General features: G+C 39.0%; 2 protein-coding genes across 4 annotated transcripts in view; one reads left to right on the top strand and one right to left on the bottom strand.

Annotated features, from left to right (window-relative positions):
* Positions 1–14,911, top strand: part of LOC122550504 (FERM, ARHGEF and pleckstrin domain-containing protein 1-like) — a 311,630-nt gene extending 296,719 nt beyond the window's left edge. For 2 of the 3 annotated variants that reach the window (XM_043691326.1, XM_043691327.1), the window contains exons 25-27: positions 10,321–10,428; positions 12,850–13,001; positions 13,266–14,911. In XM_043691326.1, coding sequence (XP_043547261.1) covers positions 10,321–10,428; positions 12,850–13,001; positions 13,266–13,347 — 342 coding nt within the window. In that variant the 3' untranslated portion in view covers positions 13,348–14,911. Of the gene's footprint in view, positions 1–2,484; positions 2,625–10,320; positions 10,429–12,849; positions 13,002–13,265 lie in introns of those variants that run through there. The other variant, XM_043691328.1, reaches the window with a different exon arrangement.
* Positions 14,912–15,447: 536 nt separating this feature from the next.
* LOC122550506 (serine/threonine-protein kinase 24-like) overlaps positions 15,448–20,406 on the bottom strand; it is a 51,595-nt gene continuing 46,636 nt past the window's right edge. The window contains exon 11 of the mRNA XM_043691330.1: positions 15,448–20,008. Coding sequence (XP_043547265.1) covers positions 19,972–20,008 — 37 coding nt within the window. The 3' untranslated portion in view covers positions 15,448–19,971. The remainder of the gene's footprint in view (positions 20,009–20,406) is intronic.

Here is a 20,406-nt window from a genome sequence, read left to right as displayed (position 1 = left end):
TGGAAAATGGGAAGCCTTCAGAAATGAGATAACGAGAATCCAGAGAAAGTATATTCCTGTCAGGGTGAAAGGAAAGGCTGGTAGGTATAGGGAATGCTGGATGACTAAGGAAATTGAGGGCTTGGTTAAGAAAAAGAAGGAAGCATATATATGTAAGGTGAATCCTTAGAAGAGTATAAAGGCAGTAGGAGTATACTTAAGAGGGAAATTAGGAGGGCAAAAAGGGGACATGAGATAGCTTTGGCAAATAGAATTAAGGAGAATCCAAAGGGTTTTTACAAATACATGAAGGACAAAAGGGTAACTAAGGAGAGAATAGGGCCCCTCAAAGATCAGCAAGGCGGCCACAGAAAATGGGGGAGATACTGAACGAATATTTTGCATCAGTGTTTACTGTGGAAAAGAATATGGATGATATAGAATGTAGGGAAATAGATGGTGACACCTTGCAAAATGTCCATATTATAGAGGAGGAAGTGCTGGATGTCTTGAAACGCATAAAGGTGGATACATCCCCAGGACCTGATCAGGTATACCCTCGAACTCTGTGGGGAAGCTAGAGAAGTGATTGGTGGGCCTCTTGCTGAGGACAAGCCAGGGAACTATAGACCAGTGAGCCTGACATCAGTGGTGGAAAAGTTGTTAGAGGGAATCCTGAGGGACAGGATGTACATATATTTGGAAAGGTAAGGACTGATTAGGGACAGTCAACATGACTTTGTGCATGGCAAATCATGTCTCACAAACTTGATTGAATTTTTTGAAGAAGTAACAAAGAAGATTGATGAGGGCAGAGTGGTAGATATGATCTATATGGACTTCAGTAAGGCGTTCGACAAGGTTCCCCATGAAACCCTGATTAGCAAGGTTAGATCCTATGGAACACAAGGAGAACTAGCCATTTGGATACAGAACTGGCTCAAAGGTAGAAGACAGAGGGTCGTGGTGGAGGGTTGTTTTTCAGACTGGAGTCCTGTGACCAGTGAAGTGCCACAAGGATCGGTGCTGGGTCCTGTACTTTTTCTCATTTACATAAATGATTTGGATGCGAGCGTAAGAGGTACAGTTATTAGGTTTGCAGATGACACCAAAATTGGAGGTGTAGTGGACAGCGAAGAGGGTTACCTCAGATTACAACAGGATCTTGATCAGATGGGCCAATGGGCTGAGAAGTGGCAGATGGAGTTTAATTTAGATAAATGTGAGGTGCTGCATTTGGGAAAGCAAATCTTAGCAGGACTTATACACTTAATGTTAAGGTCCTAGGGAGTGTTGCTGAACAAAGAGACCTTGGAGTGCAGGTTCATAGCTTCTTGAAAGCGGCAATTCTGGTCTCCTTCCTATCAGAAAGATGTTGTGAAACTTGAAAGGGTTCAGAAAAGATTTACAAGGATGTTGCCAGGATTGGAGCATTTGAGCTATAGGGAGAGGCTGTACAGGCTGGGGCTGTTTTCCCTGGAGCGTCGGAGGTTGAGGGGTGACCTTATAGAGGTTTACAAAATCATGAGGGGCATGGATAGGATAAATAGACAAAGTCATTTTCCCTGGGGTGGGAGAGTCCAGAACTAGAGGGCATAGGTTTAGGGTTAGATGGGAGAGATATAAAAGAGACCTAAAGGACAACGTTTTCACACAGAGGGTGGTACGTGTATGGAATGAGCTGTCAGAGGAAGTATTGGAGGCTGGTACAATTACATCACTTAAGAGGCACTTGGATGGGTATATGAATAGGAAGGGTTTGGAGGGATATGGGCTAGGTGCTGACAGGTGGGACTAGATTGGGTTGGTATATCTGGTCGGCATGGACGGGTTGGACCAAAGGGTGTGTTTCCGTGATGTACTCTCTGACTCTATAACACAGATCTGGCAGCTTACATGCAACAAATAATTGATGTGGGCATTTGGAGTCTTGTTCTAAAATAGGATTGTGTTGACATATTGAAATCTTAAAATAAATCCTTAAGGTAAAATTGGTTTGGCTCCTATTTAAAACATTTTATTTTTCAGGCATCCTGTCAAGATCTAACTCTTCTTGGATGTGTTTGTGTGTAAATTATAAATAGGGTTGCCAACTCTGGTTGACCATATTCCTGGAGGTGTTTTTAAATGGCTTCCTGACCATCTCCAACCACAGTCTGAACTGATCAGCCAACATGTGACTCCCAGCCATCCCATGGCCAATCAAAATATGTACCATCTCTTCCTCACGCATTGGATGATTCAGTAAAATGCCACTAAATTTAAGTTCTTGCCCGTTTCCAATGGGTTTTCTTTAAATGAAATTAATAAATGATTTCAAAGAAATGTTTGTCTTACAAAACATTTTTTTTCTCCATTCTGGCAACTTCAGGACAATTCTAGAGTGTTGGCAACCCAATTTGCTACTCCTTTACAAAGCTGTTTGTCTTCTCCTTACTCCTTACATCATTTACAGCCTGTCTTGTCTTCTCTCCCTTTGTTCTCGTTGTCTTTCTGGTGTGATAGAAGAAGTCTCCACTGTTATTGACTCTGCTTCCTCTCTCCCCTCTGGACTGGTCAATAATCACCGGCCTCTTACCATATCTCATGTCTGCTGGTATCGAGTGCAGAGTCTCTCCTTTTATGATTACATCAGGATTATCGAGGTAACAGTAAAAATAAATTAAGCCAGCCAGCTGCCGAGCGCTTGGATTTGGCAAACGGGGGTGCAATTAAATTGCAAAATCTTTTCTTTTGCTGGCTTTTGAAATTTGCTGTAATAGCTTACGCTGTCAAAACACAACTGGAAGCTCAATTACAGGGTCAGGCTGAATTGAAATTGCCTACTAATTAATTTTTGAATTTAACGAGAGGCCAGACATAGGTTTTTGGAAATGCAAGGAATTTAAATTTAGTGGTGGTCCATGAAATGGAAGCAGTATTTTATTTTACGGACTGTTGTTTATTGATATTAATCGTAATTTGCCTGTATAATTCAAAATTTTAGCAATGCAGCAGCTTATATTAATATAGTACTTTGAATGTAATAGGCTACCCCTAGTGCTTCACTAGAGCATTATAAAACAAAGTATCATACCAGGTCACAAAGGATTTTGATCAAAGAAGTAGGTTTCCAAGACGTGCCTTAAAGAAGAAAAGTGAGGTAGAGAAGCTAAAAGATGTAGCAAGCGAGTTCTAGAACATGGCCTTGTATTAAATAATTTATTTAAGTAAGTTACTTGAAGACTCCCACTGACTCACTAAATCACCCCTCATTATAGTTTTTCTCAGACAGTCTAAATTGTTTCTCCAAATATGAAGAACTCTTCAACTCACAGTGGTTAAAAGTTGCAATATTATGAAATTTTAAAATGTTAAGTGCCCTATTTGGTATAAACACATATACAGTAACATACACCATGACCATTGGGCTGTCAGAACCATAAATGAGAAAACAGGATAGCTTCATAAGGATTTCATTATTGTACTGACTTCTGGAAACAACATGTAATGGAACAATGTAATCTAGTTAATAATATCTTTCCTTCAGTTTTCTTCAGTTAAATGTTGTGAAATTGTAAAATCTTACAGCACAAGATCATTCAACTCAAATGTGTCTCTTTGAAAGAGCTATCCAATTAGTTCCATTCCCTTCTTCCTTAATTCTGCAGTTTCCTCTGCTTCACGTATTTATTGAGTCTCCTTTTGAATGCTATTGTTGAATCTTATTTCATTGTCATTTCAGGCAGAACATTCCAGATCATCGTAGCCTAAAAAAGCCTTCTTATCACACCTGTGTTCTTTTGCTATTTATTTTAAACTGCGTCCACTGGTTTTTATCCGTCCTGTCATTGGAATCAATTTACCTCTTTTCTATCATGGCTCCTCATAATTTTGAAGCCCACTGTTAAGTCTTCCATTAATTCTAAAAAGAAACTTCCCAATGAAAGGGTATGCATATATATTTGTTTCCTTTCTATCCCCTCTCGTTGTCCTTAGCTATTTCATAAAACACTGGCAATATCCTGTCAATAAGATGATTGACTGTTAGTGGACACTGGATGGTGAGGGAGAAAATTTGATCTTTCTCCTTCCATTCTTATGAAAACATTAAGATTCCATTCACTAGCTTCCCAAAGCAACAATTATTCAAAATTGAATCTGAGATTTGTATAGCCTTAAATTGTAGACTGTTGTGAGAAAGTGGTTCTCTTCCCAATGAATGCTTGTGCCTTTATTCATAGGGTTGCCAAATCAGCCTGGGCATATTCCTGGAGGTTTCGCTACATGATCCTTCTGCCTTCAACTGCCCCATTCTCTCAATATCACCGAAAGAACTGCAGATCCTGTAAATCATAAACAAAAACAGGAACTGCTGGAAAAGCTCAACAGGTCTAGCAGCATCTGTTCAGAGAAATCAGAGTTAACTTTTTGGGTACAGTGACCCACAATAATACTGTTGGTTACCTGAAATGTTCAATCTCACACACCATTCCTGACCACAACAGTTTACAAATTAATGGACTCATTGTTACCCAATTATTAATCCGAGCCTTTCTTCCATCTACTCCTTGGATAATAGTTTCCTTGAAAGTGGAGTCAGAGGTAGACAGAGTGGTGTAGAAGTTATTTGACACGCTTGCCTTCATTGGCCAGTATATTGAGTTTAGGAGTTGGGAGGTCATGTTGCGGCTGTACAGGACATTGGTGAGGCCACTTTTAGAGTACTGCATTTAATTTAGGTCTCCCTGCTTTAGGAAGATGTTGTTAACCTGAAAGGGTTCAGAAAAGATTTACAAGGATATTGCCAGGATTAGAGGATTTGAGTTAAAAGGGGAGGTTGTATAGGCTGGGATTTTTTTTTCTCCTGGAGTGTCGGAGACTGAGTGACCTTATAGAGGTTTATAAAATCATGAGGGACATGGATAAGGTGAATAGCAAAGTTTTTTTCTCAGTTGAGGCATACGTTTAAGGTGAGGGGGGATGGACTCTATATAACTCTATAACTCTACACAGTTCAAAGATTTTGAGAAGCAAAATTCTATTAGCCCTTTTAGTTTCCTCCTGTGTTTTGCTCAATGCAGTGTCCTAGAGATAAATCTTATAATTCTTGGAGTCTCTAGGGTTTCATAAGTTTGGTAATCATCATGCCATGACCGTAACACTTGGCAAAATGGTCAAGACTCAAAAAGTTAGCTTTAGACCAGACTGGTTCAAACATTCTAAAACCAAAGCAGCTTTACACCACAGCAAAACCCAACGTAGACCAACTCATAATTGCAGTCTCAAATTCAAGGAGTTACTTGCTCTCAAATTTACTTTCTTGGTTCACTTTTTGTTGGGTAGCTCACATGGTATTTGCTGATAACCATGATGAAATAGAGTGATTGAAGATAAAATAGGGGGCGGCACGGTGGCTCAGTGGTTAGCATTGCTGCCTCACAGCACCAGGTTCCCAGGTTCAATTCCAGCCTCGGGCGACTGTCTGTGTAGGGTTTGCACATTGTCCCCGTGTCTGCGTGGGTTTCCTCCAGGTGCTCTGGTTTCCACCCACATTCCAAGATGTGCAGGCCAAGTGAATTGGCCATGCTAAATTGCCCATAGTGTTAGATGCATTAGTCAGAGGAAAATGGGCCTGGCTGAGTTACTCTTCGGAGGGTTGGTGTGGATTGGTTGGGCCGAAGGGCCTGTTTCCACACTGTAGGGAATCTAAATCTAATCTAAGCAGTGTATTATGATCCCAGCTGACAGCAATACTGAATTAGTCCAATCTTAGAGTGGAAGCTAGCTTGTTAGAGCATAAATTTTATTTTCACAACTTGTTTACTGTAGTCAGTTATTAAATGTATTCACAAGAGGCTGCCAATGTACTTTTACCAAAAGAACAGAAGTTAATTATACACAAAAGAAAAAATAACAAAGTGTGTCACATTATACAAGAACTATTTGAAACAGACTCATTACGAAAATAATTAAAAATTAAATCCTTTTACCCTTAACAACAATCTTACAGCCAGCCCAACCTCAGTGAAGGGTTAACCTGTCTCCACTTTAAACTTTCTTGTTCAGATCACAGGACTGTGTTCAGCTGCATTTTGGCAAAATTCTGTATTCACTTTTATTTTCTTCAGTTAATATCTTTAGCGAATTTTGAGAAGGTTGGTAGCTCCGGTTGAGATTCTGGATGTAGGTTTGCTCGCTGAGCTAGAAGGTTCATTTTCAGAAGTTTCGTCACCATACTAGGCAACATCTTCAGTGAGCCTCCGAATGAAGCACTGGTGTGTAGCCGGCTTTCTATTTATATGTTTGAGTTTCCTAGGATTGATGATGTCATTTCCTGTTGTGACATCATTTCCCATGGTGATGTCTTTTCCTGTTCTTTTTCTCAGGGAGTGGTAAATGGGATCCAAGTCAATCTGGTTGATAGAGTTCCGGTTGGAATACCATGCTTCTGGAAGTTCTCGTGCAAGACTCTGTTTGGCTTGTCCTAGGTCGGATGTGTTGTCCCCGTCGAAGTGGTGTCCTTCCTCATCCATATATAAGGATAATAGTGAAAGTGGGTCATGTCGTTTTGTGGCTAGTTGATGTTCATGTATCCTGGTGGCTAGTTTTCTGCCTGTTTGTACAGTGTAGTGTTTGTTACAGCTCTTGCAAGGTATTTTGTAAATTACATTAGTTTTGCTTGTTGTCTGTATGGGTCTTTCAAGTTCATTAGCTGCTGTTTTAGTGTGTTTGGTGTGGTTGGAACTTTGGTTGCATAAGCTGATCGGAGAAGTAAATAAAGTAAAATTTATTTGCCTTGGAGAATACAGAGGGTGGTGCGTGTATGGACTGTGGTGTCAAAGGAAGTGGTGGAGGCTGCTACAATTCCAACATTTGAAAGGCATCTAGATGAATATATGAATAGGAAGGGTTTAGAGGAATAAGGGCCAAGTGCTGGCAAGTGGGACTAGGTCAAATTGGGATGTCTGGTTGGAGTGGATGAATTGGACCGAAAGGTCTGTTTCTATGCTGTATGACTCCATGATTCTATAAGAGAAGATTGTATTCAATATTATAACGGGCTAGTCAAGTGGATAAGGAAAAATTGTTTCTCCTAGTGGAAGGATCAATAGCAAGTGGCACGGATTCAAGGTAATTGGAAAAAATAAGCAATAAGACATTAAGAGAAAAATGTCTTAAATCAGAGACAAAAATGGAAATTGCTGGAAAAGCTCAGCAGGTGTGACAGCATCTGTGGAGAGAAATCACAGATAGCACTTCGGGTCAGGTGACCCTTTGTCAGATATTAGGAGAAATCTTTTTTCATATGCTTAAGGTCTGGAATGTGCTGTCTGAGAGTGTGATGATGGCAGATTCAAATGAAGCATTCAGGGAGAACTGTATTATTCCCTGAAAAGGAAGAATGTGCAGGGAGATAGGGAGAAAGGAGGAGAATGGCTTTCAGTCCATTGTTCGTTGGGACAGCTGGTGCAGATAGCTGACAAGTGGCCTCCTGCTGTACTGTAACCATTCTCTAAGAGTAGATATTGGTAGTCGATAGGAAGATTGTCATTTGATGATTATACATCTACAATTAGGTTTGAGAAGATCTATATAGAGACAGTATTTCCACGTGTAGGTAGACCAAAATTAAAGATTGTCAATATGGGATAGGTGCAAATAAATACAATTGTAAATTTAAGACTAACATCTTTATCTAGAGAGTGGTAGTATATGGACTAGTTGATGTGAATAGTTTAGATGTATTTTTAATGGGAAGCTAGATAAGTTAAGGGTGGCAGTTGGAAGGATATGTTGACAAGGAGAGATGAAGGTGGCTTGGTTGGAGCATAAATATCAACAATGACCGGCAAGGCCAAATGGTCTGTTTCTTATTTTAAAATTACACATAATATACACGACCACAAAGCATTTGATCAAAAATGGGGTTGGTTTTAGTTTCCTCCAGTCCAGGAACACAAAGTCCACTGTAAACTCAGGTGTTATAGATCAGTTGGGATGTTCTAATATAAATGATTCCAATATATTCTGGAAGGGGTCAACCATAGAACATACTGTTGCAAACATGGAGTAAAGTAAATGAAAACATACGCAAAACATTTAAAGCTATCATTTGAGAGATGGACAGACTCTTGATCATAAACCAAAAAGGGATTTCTGTAAACTCAATCCAATTAAATGAGCCAGGAAAGTATATAATTCTAGTATTTTAAATCTGTGTAAATTTAAGCAAAACACCTGTGTAAATTTAAGCATAAATCATCATTCTTTTTAATTCATTTATGGGTTGTAAGTCTGCAAACTAGATCAGCATTTATTGCCCACCCTATTTGAGAAGATACTATTAAGCAACCTCCTTAAATTGGTCCTTCTGCAAAGTATCCACTGTATTGTTGGGTTGGGGGGGGGGTCTTGGATTTTGACTGAGTGACAGTAAAGGAACCAGAAGTGATGCCCCTTACATTTGTTACTCAGGTTGGTCGAGTTTGCAGAAGGTGCTGTTGAAGGAACCTTGGTGAGTTGCTTTGGAGGCAAAATAGGGCTGGACACATCATTGATGTGGAAAAATGGTGTGCAAATGATCTAAACTTAAAAGTAGGTGTATTTAAAATTTAATATCATTCATGGTTTTTAATGAGGCACTTAGCATAGACTGTAAGAATGTTTCTCTTGATGGAGGGATCAATGACCAGGGGACATAGACTTAAGGTAGGAGGCAAAAGGTTTAGAGAAGGTGTGAGGAAAAACATCTTCACCCAGAGAATGGTTGGTATCTCAAACTCACTGCATGTAAAAGTGATAGAGGCAAAAACGCTCATAACATTTAAGCAGTATTTAGATGTACATTTTTGAAGCCAAGGCTTACAAGGCTATAGATCAAATGCTGGAGAATGAGATTAAAATAGTTAGGTGGTTGTTTTGGACCAGCATGGATGTGATGGGCCGAAAAGCCTGTTTCTGTGTTGTAGATCTGTATGGCTATGTGATTATTTTGGAATTAACTCAGTTGACTAAAATCATTTATAAAATTAATAACTTATTTACATAAATACCTTGCGCAAATAATGATCGTCAAAGTCTTAATTAAAAGTAAAGGAAGGGGCCCCAAGTTGTAAAGTAAGCTTCAGTCTAAATTAGATTTAATCTTTTGATATCATCTCTGCACAAATGGTAGTTTCTATGGAGCATTACAGAATGAATGAGTAGCAGCAAGGTCTGGTAGAAATACCTCAAGATAGTGGTGCTACTGAACTTTGATAACAGAGGATGGATATTTGGTGGTAGGTTATCAAATCAAAATGTACTGCCTTCATAATAACAGAGGTTGACCACTTAATGCCTAATGTCTTCAAGTGGCATATGCTTGGATTATAAATAAGTTCTAGGCACATTTGGAATCATCTAATGATATTTCCTCAGTATGAGTTGAACCTTATATTTTAGAAAATTATTATTTCACTGTTTACCCTTCCAAACAAACTCTAGCAGTTTGCCCAAGGTCTAAAGAGCCTTGAATTCATTTATTGTTCTGCAAATGATATTGTTGCCAACTGCAGTTGGATGTATTCCTGGAGATTACTTGCCTCCAGCTGTCCACATCCCTTACCTCCAGCAATTAGTCTTATAGATCACACCTCCAAAACTTTAATGTCCAACCAAACAAAAATGTTCGAAGGAACTTATATTTTTTTCAGTTGGTGTTCTCCATGGGGTTTGTTAGATGCAGCATCCAAATTAATCTTTAGTTTCTGGAGACTAGAGGACAATCCTGGAAGGTTGGCAACCTGAGTAGAAACATGACTCTTGGCCAATGCTTTGGGTAGCTAGTTCTTCATTGCTTAATTGAAATAAGTGGTAGAGATGGAAATGTGTTGCTGGAAAAGCGCAGCAGGTGAGGGTGATAGGTCAGACTGGGGTGGGGGCGGAGAGGTCGGGAAGAAGATTGCAGGTTAGGAAGGCGGTGCTGAATTTGATGGATTTTACTGAGACAGGCTGGGGGGAGGGGAAATGAGGAAACTGGTGAAATCCGAGTTCAGGCCCGAAACGTCAGGCCCGTTTCATGCCCGAAACGTCGATTCTCCTGTTCCCTAGATGCTGCCTGACCTGCTGCGCTTTTCCAGCTCTGATCTCCAGCATCTGCAGACCTCACTTTCTCCTGAAATAAGTGGTATCCCAATAGGGTCTATGTTTACCCCTTCGGTCTTCTTTCTTTGAGCATTGCTGAGAAAAGCGATGAATTTTTATGGAATTTTTATTCAAGTTTTTTCCTTTGTGTGTACTAGCTCTCTTGCCATCACTCTGTAATGTTATGTTTACATTATGTCACCGGTTATATGCTTTAATGTCCTCCTTCCTCAGAATCAGCTCTCTGGAAACCTGTTGAGGAAATTCAAAAACAGCAACGGCTGGCAAAAGCTTTGGGTGGTTTTTACCAATTTCTGCCTCTTTTTCTACAAATCGCATCAGGTGAGTCACTTGCTAGAACTGTTTGAGGGATTATATGTGGTATTTTTCAGGACATTAGCTTGGTGTACTACTTTGCAATATTAAAATTACATCATTGGCTTTGGGATATTATTTTGGAACTATTTACATATAACACAAATTGAAAACTTTGAGGCACATGGTAAAATTCAATCCCATTAATTCATCCAAAAATTCCTTTGTAGTACTCACTCCAGAGAGAATTATCTTTCAAATTCACAAGAGCTTAATTAAACTACGGCTTCCATTCCCGAACTTGAAATGTTTTTTGGAGCCTTAATAAAACTGAGTTCAGACTTTCTCAGCTACAAATAATCCCTTCAGGGTTTAGCTAAACACTTGTAATCTGGAACTTTTAAACTAAACTTCTTACACTGAGGTGACCTTTTCTTAATCCTAATCCTAATTACCTCCCTTTCCTGGGTTTTACACATCCAGCTTCAACCTAGACTTCTGCAAAATGTTGTAACCTGAAACTAAAATGCTTTTTTCCAACTTCCCCAGGCTTTAAAAAAAATTAGAACATTCTATCTTAGAAGTTTTTCAATGTTTTGTTTGCCTAAGTATTATCATCTTCCAAATAGTGCCAATGAATCTTCTACATTCACCTGAGAGAGCTTACAGGATCTATATCATCCAAAAAAAAAAGAGTACCTCTTAATACAATACAAACCAATAAGGAAACTCAATCTGATGAGTTTTCATTTGTTCAGGAGTGGAAACAAATGTTAGTTATTGCCAGTGGACAAACAGAATTTAAAAAGTCTGTCTTTGTCTAATTGTGTTTCTGACTGTCTTGCATCATGGGAAGGCAGAAAGCATTACAATTTTGTTTTATTTGTTTCTCACATTTCTCTAACTCCCTTTTGGTTTTTTTCTTTCCAGTTTAGTCTTTCCCTACAAAATGTGAACTTTGGATTTATTCATCAGAATTCTTTAGTCAACACACAGCCAGGTCTTTTATTTTGTACCTTCACAGGGAAACTGATTGTAGTCAGGTCTTCCTGGGTGTGGAGCTTTAATTGATATGGAGCTGGGTTTCCTGTTGTTGGGGCTGAGTGTAGATGGCTTTCAGACACCCAAGGCAGCTTTCTGTCAGGTTGCTGGGTGTGCCATGCCCATCGCTGAACCAGAGGGAAGCAAAATATTATGGTGGAGCCCTCTTCTCGAGAAGGCTTAGTGACAGGAGGGGGGCGTCTAGTCAGGACAACATTCTGTTTGGCATCAGCCCACTCTGGCTCCAATTCTTCCTTCTGATTTATCTCATGCTGTTCACCTGATGAGACGGTCCTTTCCAACTATTCCCTGTCCTCAACATGCAAATGCTCTGTGGAGGCCATGTGCTCGGTGAACACAGTAGGCCACTATATCATGTGGGACCCTTGCAACAGGCTACTGTAGAGTACCTCCAGGTCATAGCAGATGCTGGACCCAGTGCCCTTGAAGGTCATCAGATTTGTAAACCTGATGTGTTGTCCAGCATCAGTAAAAAGGTCATCTATCACTTGTGTGATGCACAATGTGTAAGCTGCCAGTGAGAAACTGTGAGGTCTCCAGTGACGAGAGCACACGCTAGTGACTATTTGTCAAAAGAGTCACTGAGTCCTTCACAGTTATTCTCAGCCATCTCCAGGTCTGTACACCTCTGCCTGTATTCAGAGTAGTGCCCCCTTAATCATACACCTCTCCCTCTTCTTCGACTCCATGATACCCGGTTCTTTACCCTTCCTGTACCACAGCTGCTCCTCATTCCCAGTGGCAATATCCATTTCCATGTGCAGCCTTCCTAGTGTTAAACTCCAGAGAGTCAGTTGGTGAAGGATAGGACTAGAATCATCTTTACTTCGCTGTCTTCTCAGAGTGGAACATTACAAGTGTGTCTCCTAATGCAGAACCGCGCCCCCCCAGTGACAAGTGAGTGTTTCTATGCATGTGTTCAAATAACCACCTAATCAGTGCCATCCAGTCGCACACAGTTAACCACAATTGATGTACAATTAACACTTGATGCTTGAATGAAGTCCAGGTAGCCTTGCCCACTGTACAAATACACTTGCAATGCTAAGATTATAATGATCCCTTCAACCTCAACTTCCAATCGTTTAGTCCATTAACCTATGAAAAGCGTTTTTACTTGCCTTTTCATTGGTCTCATTATTGGTGCAGACAGGTCTGAGGCTTGAACTCTTCTCCTTGGCCAAGGAGGAGGGCAGAACACAAGGTGAGCGGGGACTCTTGGTCTTGTACCTACGTTTTTATTAACCAGGCTGCTTCCACTTCAATCCAGCCAGCACTGGGAAAATCCAGTCCATGGCTTGCAAATAAAAAAGTTGCATTCAGTGATGTTTTATTTGTTTCCCGGTGAATGCACCATCTCTGACTACTCTGTGGATTTTCCCTTAGGACAATCATCCACTAGCAAGCTTGCCATTGTTGGGTTATTCTGTCACCATTCCTGCAGAGTCTGACAATATCCACAAAGACTATGTCTTCAAGTTACAGTTCAAGTCACATGTATATTTCTTCAGGGCCGAAAGTGAATATACATTTGAAAGGTGAGGCTTTCCTATTGATTGTTATGAAAGTGGGTCATTTTGTCACTTTGGATTGTAGATTATCTCTCACTCAAATTCATCTGGTCGTACAGCAAGGCTTTGGGGAGGTCGTTTATTCTACTAATTGTTGTTGAATATTTATGCTGATTCTTCACTCCTGTGCAATGCCTTGAAATATTTTTACTATTATAAAGGCACTGTATGAAACCAGTTGTTATTTGTTATGCACATTTTTATTTTTATGTGTCATTCCTCTCTTCACAGGTGGATGGAAGTGATAAGAAGTGCCACCAGCTCAGCCACCCGGACTCGCCTTTTAAGCCGCAAGGAATCTCACGCCTACTGATCACCAGGGGAGGAAGCCCCTTTCAACCAGATCCAGTTATCACAGCTTTTTGAGCAGAATTCTCACCAAAAAGCTTATTGAATAACTAAACCACCACACCAATATTGCAACTCAATCGATTTTAGGATTACAAAAAAAATTAAAATGTGCATGGTTTTTTTTCTGCTGCCCAGCAAAACCTCACTTTATTCCAAAATGGGGCCAACATATGTCCTGCCCAGAGTTAACTGAATTTGTGTATCACCAATATTGTGTAAAGCTTCGAACTGAAAGGAGAGTTTGAAAAAAATGCATATCTAATTCGATTCTGGGATTTCACTGTTTTCTAAATGCAAGTATAAACCATATTTGACAAATTAATCACTGGTATGCATTTTAAAGGATTCAACTGTATTTGTAGGTGTGGCACTAATGATTTTGATCTACAATTCTTTAGTCTAAGACATTTTAGGTACTGATTAATACAGACTTTGACAATCAATACTGTTGCTTTGGAATGAGTTTGACTTTGTCATCACTTTGATTCAAAGAATCTCTCAACTTTACAAAAGCCCAAGGTATATATACACACAATTGACTGACTTGAATTGTTCCAGACACTCCACTGAACATAATTTTTCTCTCAATGTGAAATTGTTGCCATATGTTAATTAGTTCAGGTTCAGTTCCAATCTGATTATTGCAAACAAAAATTAACCCTGGCTAAAAGAGGCTGAGTAGCCATTTGCAAAATAGTACAATTTTCACTTACTTACTAATTTTGAATTACCACAAGTTGGACTTCTTAAATAAAAGATTTTCTCACCAAAACTATATGTACACAGTAGAGATTACAAACAACTGAGTAAACTAAAATCTCTTGGAATCCAGATTCTTAAATATCCCTAGTCCAGTTATTTGTACTCCCATTCATTCAACCACATGGGATAACCAATAAGATATTCTGAGGCATTTGGCCCAGTTTTTCATGATTTCAGTGAACTGGGAACAATCACTAACTGGTTAACAGCATCTCATTAACTACTCTTCCCCCTTTGCCACTACACACCCAACTGCGCTAACCCCCAGCCCGTCCCATGCAGAAAACAACTATTGCGTGAAAGTTGGAACAGGATCCGAGCTGAACCAACATTGTGTTTCAGGCATAGAGCCACCAACTTGTTTCATCCAGGCCAGAATTTGACTTGCCTCAACTCCCATTTGTCAGAAGTAACTTTATGTAAAAGAAAATTAAAATATCTAACCTTGTGAAAGCCAGTACAGAATGAAGAATTTGACATGTTGGAACTGTTTTGTTTTAAAAATAAATATTGAACAGGTACTTCTGTTGAAGCAAAGACTCCATCAGGTAGGATTGCACTAAACGAAATTAGCACAAAAGTGCAAAATAATTGAAGCAGCAGGTATGGGAATTGGAGATGGTTGCATCAACATGTTTGTGTGTTAAGACCGTTTAGTGCAATGCCACCATTGATGTCTACAACCATTCCTGTTTTAGCATATTATTGATAATACTTTTTTTAAAAAATGGCCTGAACCATTTCAATAAACATTACAACTAACACCTATTGTTGTAGTAACTAATATCTATGGATACAATCACCAGTAACTAATATTTTATTTCCCTTATCTGAACTGCAATGAAGTCAGAATTCAGTATTTTAGTAACAAATAAATTACTGATTAGATTAACAGGAACAAAATCACTTCCTAGGATTGCTTCAAATTTTACAGTATTCACTTCTTTGCAGGATCTGACAAACTTGTTGGTCGGAATGGTTCTTGCACCAAGTCCAGTGCCATTAACAAAATGGCTATAACATTCTTGTTAGAAGCTTCTATTGAAAGAGTAAGAAATGTGCTAAAATTCATGGTTCAAAAGAATCATTGTTTCATTAGCTTATTACATGGTTTGATTATTTAAAAGGTTTTGGGAAGAAAACATGAGTGATAACCATGCACTTGCTGCATAATCCTTGTGTTTCAGGTAAGATGTCACACTGCATCTGCTGCTTCATATGATTCAAAAGATCTCACAGCAGTACTTCAAAATGCAGGGGAATTCTTTCCAGGTACCACAATTAATGTTTACTCTTTGCGTCAGAATTCACAATTTATTTAAAATCACTTAAAAGCTTACAAGGACTTACAATAGATTGTGTAATGACAGAAGCAAGGATTATATACAAGACTATAAACTGTCAGCAATGTTACATAAAATGAAATTTACACTTAATTAGCATCTTTAATAGTATCCCGTCATTATTAAACATCTTAAAGGACAGATTTACTACAATTCTAGCTCTTTACACACACATATAAAAATATTGTCTTTTAATCGAATTACTCCATACATTATTATACCTGTGTTTAAGAACATTTCCTGATGATCCTACTACTTTATTGCCATTTTATGCACAGAATATAATAATTACAGTTTCCTTTGATTGTAAAGAAATTGGAATTAACCGGAGAGAATAAGTACAAAACTGACTTACGTACCATGTTTACATCATTAAAAAGAAATCCTTTTAAAAGTGCAGCCAGATACACACAAACTAAAATAAGGATGTAATGACATTGGAAAGTGCAGCTCAAGATCACAAGAAAGAGCACATAATGAACCATGGCACTTGTTATGGAAGCAGTGATAGCTAGAAGCTTATAATTAGTAGACAGTGCCAAATGTCATCTTTCTTCTTTAACTGACCATACATATAGTGCAAACTAGTGGAAAATATTCACCTTAAAAACAAAATAAGTTAAAAATGGAATGCTAACAGTATATTCAAGTTACTGAGATTTTCGGTTTAACCAGTTTTACATAAATGGATCTATAATCAGTACCTCAGTTATGTACTATTCTGCAAACCAGTATTGGTTACAAGTGCATTTCTCTTTTAAACTAGATACAAAATCCAATAATTGAGAAACATTTCTAAGTAGCAATATGATCTCATAACAGGTAATTGGTAACTGACACTTCTGTTGACTGGACACGTTTATAAAATGATACGCTGTCAATTTAAAAAAAACAAATCAGTAAGAGGGGGTAGGAATGCCTAGCAACATTGTATTGAAATAATCTTACACAGGAATGAGTTGGCTGTCTGTCTCAGCTAGTAAGCTTCATAACCAGTAACAAAAACACCAAACTCTAAATTGAAATGCAATCTTAACAGATTCTGCTGTCTACTTACTGCACAAAGACATTTTTAAAGCATTCTTCAAAGGCATTTCTTTTTAATTTTTAGAATTGGGGCAAAGATGTAAGATCTTAAAGTGCTGTATTTACAGAAAGAACAAGCTACCTCGTGCTCTTGTATTTCACTGGTGTTTATATCGGCACAACTTTAAATTAAAAGTTTGCATTTCGGTCAAATTTCTAAGTCCCCCAGATGAATTAGAGCTGCATGAACTACTCAGTGGCAATCACAAGGGACAGTGCAAAACAAGGCTCTTTTCAGATATGCTGAAAAGCTTACTCTGCCACAGGTATTTGATTAACAGCACAAAATCTTCAGTAATCCCAAGCAGCAGGTTCTGACACATATTTAAAAAGTTTCAAGCATGCGATGGAGTAACAGGATTAATTACCAGGTTATTCACAGAAATTTGAAGATTGCACTTGTGAGCTGCTGAAGGAATGCTGTCAATATCAGCAACCTGAAGACTACCTAAACCTCAATTTTTATTGTGCTGGAATTTCTAATATTGAAGTCATACAATTCTGAAGTATATCTTTTCATTTGTGATGAAATAAAACAATGCACTGCATATTCCTCAAATTGATTTATATTCTAAGATAAACACAGGTGCAATTAAAACAAGTCATAGGCAAGCCTACAGCTTTGAGATGTTTCTCATCCACACCTTCATAACACACCCCCATTCCAACATCACTCAACTTACCCCTTAGCTGTCATAATACAAGATGCCAAACTTGACTTCCGGAATGGGTATAAGTAACTCTCCATAACTGATTTCAAAAACAAAGAACTATTCTTTCCTTTAAATGTTGAGATCAGCGGTAAAATTCACTGTTGACTGTTATAACTGGTCATTCTATCAAACCAAATAGAATGACATTTAAAAAGTTTCTACAGGAGGGGGGGGAAAGGTGAGGGATTATGTGATAAAGATCAAAAAGGGCATTTCCATATGCAAGGGAGACCAAAACTAGTATCCATCAATATACATAGGCATTTTTTTACAAATCCTGTGGGGAATTCATGAGAAACCTCTTTACCCCCAGAGACTGTGAAACTCTCTACCATAGGGAGTGGTTGAGGAGAACAATAAGGATGCATTTCAGGGGAACCTGGATAAACACAAGGGTGAAAGGAATACAAGGTTATGCTGACAGAGAGAGTAGTAGGAATGGAGAGGAGGCTACTGTAGAGCATAAACACGGCATAGATCAAGTGGACCAAATGGCCTGTTCCTATCCTATAAATTAGCAGCAGTTGTAGGAGCCTTACAGTAGCAACTACATAAATAGCAGTCACCCACACCAGGCCCTTAAGGCAGATCTGCATTGTAATTCTGTTGCATGTACATGTCTAAACAGTCAAAACGTTGACTTAGAAAATCCTCCTCATGGACAACAGGGATAGGATTGGTCCAGATTCAACTAAAGGTCAGGGAAGAAATATCTGGGAGAATATTTCTACCTGAATTTAACCATGCACTTAACAGACAGAACCCTGAGGACTCTGGGGATTGATGAGGCACTAACATCAAGTGACCTGCACTTGAAAGAACAACAATATTGTGACTTTTTTTTCTGGTTTAAACCATTCTAAAGAACAGACATGACTTCCACATTTTGAAAGCAGATTTTTCGACCATCCTTGATAACTGCTTGCTTGACAGGTAATAAGAGATAAAGCAAACTATTTAACTTATTGTGCTTCTTTCTCAGAGACTTCCTTTAGCAGGGCAGGTGACGATATTTCTGAACTGGAGACATGAAGTAAACTGGCAGAGAACATTTCTTAATCTTGCAACCTATTCCAAAATTTCATCTACAAGACATAGCGAGTAAGCCTTGTGTTCACAGTTTGGGGTTAAGTTTAACTTAACCATCTTCAGAAAACTAGCAAGGTCAGATTGCAACAGTGCTTTCACAGTCTGTTTTGTCAAACTAGACCCTTGAAAGCGATTCCAGCACTAGGGCACTGTTCTAACTAGACTGGCCTTCCTTTCCATTGCAGTTCGAAGCTACAGAATCAGCTTCAGGTAGGATTCATTCCGTTGAAAAGTGTGCTTCTGTAATAATAAGTCACCAAGTATAAAAACCTGGAGCTTTTTAGTTTGAGGGAAACTTTTCAGTAAAAGGGTGGGGCCGTCAGTCTCAACGTTTTGGCACACAACACATACGATTTGGCCTCTTTGTGGTGGACATTGTTCAGCTTCTGGAGTCTATTCCCCCCAAAAATCATATCCTCCATTACTAATCTGCTGCAACCATCTTATACTGGGTCTGTAACATCTGATGCCACATGATGGCACACACTTAGAAAAACAGAACAAACTAGCTTTCTGATACAGAAAATACTCTATCGAGCTGACATGCTTAGAAATCAACAGTAATATTTTTGCAGAGGGTACCCAGTGGCAACTCAGATCTTGACTGATTTGAAGGGGTCAACTGCAATCATGCATGCAAAAAAGATCCTGATAAAATATTTCTTAAAAGGGAGAGAGATCATTCCTGTTGTCGAGGGGGGCCTTATCTTCAAGGAGTTTGTTAAGAGGAATAATGTGACAACCAGTTTTTTTTAGTATGGCCTGGATCACCAGGGAAAGTGAGTTAATGCCCAAAAAAAACCTTGACCGCAATGTTGTTCTGAATTTCTCCAGCAGGGTAAATGTAACAGTGATGATGGCATTCAGCATTAATATTATCCAAGTTACCAGATTTCAAATAAGATTTGGACCAAGGTTTATAAAAACTAACAGGACATATGAGGGGGGGAAGCATATTTTGACAACTTTGAGATGCGAGTTTTTCCAAATTGGGTATTAATTTTGCAAAAAATGGCCATATCCTGGAAATACTTAAAATAAAAGTCACCTGAACATTAACCAAACCTTACAGGAAAATTAGCAAAGCAATTGGCCCTTTCAGAGAATCACCACAAAACACTATCTACATAAGCATTCAGTTGTTGCAATTTGTACAATTCTGCCCTTAATGCACTCTCAGGGTTTTTATCTCAAGTAAAAATGAGTCTATATACAAATATATACAGAAGCAACAACCATCTCCGTCTCCCAGAAAAAAATAAACCCATCAACTTTAAGTAGGATACTTGATACAGGTACTGCAGAAGTTTCAGTTTCCACGTCTCAGTCCTAAACAGACAATTTGGGACTTCAAACAAAAATAAAATCAATAGGCATTTCATCCTACTCAAAATTGTGCACTGTGACAGAAATTAATTTTTTTTTAAATCTTTTAAGCAGCACAAACAATGATTCCTCTGAGAGACTTCATCTTCTAAGTCGCATGTCCAGGGCAGGTAGCCAGTGCCTGGATAACCCTTGCAACGGTTGTGATACAATGATCTGCCTAAGAGCACCTCCTCAATGCAGACAGCAAGGACCAAACATTAACCTTCAGTTGGAAGTAGTAGCAGCCCCACTTAACGAATATCTGAAATAAGAAATATTAAAAATACTTGTTGCTTTACAAACAAATGAATGAATAATATGACAATTGAAGGAGGTGGAGAGCGAAAAGAAACATAAAACCTAACTTGACTGAAGCCAAGAACACACATCATAATTGCCATTGGAGTGTACAGGAAACAGAGAGAGAGAGAGAGCGCGCGCGTAAGTTGGGGAAAAGCCAGGAAGGCTGGAGGGGATGGGAGGAGGTGGAGCAGTGAGGGAATGGGAGAGGGGAGGGAATGGGGAGGTGGAATGGAATGAGAGAGGGTGGGAGGGAACCGGAGAAAGGGGATGGACATGGGAAATGGAGAAAGACAGGGGGGATGGGTCGGAGAACCAAGATAACAGAGAGGGGGAGAATGACAGGGCGAGTGAGATGGG

The sequence above is a fragment of the Chiloscyllium plagiosum genome, chromosome 6 (assembly GCF_004010195.1).
Source record: "Chiloscyllium plagiosum isolate BGI_BamShark_2017 chromosome 6, ASM401019v2, whole genome shotgun sequence".
In the NCBI taxonomy this organism is placed as follows: domain Eukaryota; kingdom Metazoa; phylum Chordata; class Chondrichthyes; order Orectolobiformes; family Hemiscylliidae; genus Chiloscyllium; species Chiloscyllium plagiosum.
Note: the sequence above shows the minus strand (reverse complement) of the source record. Positions and strands in the feature narration are given on the sequence as shown.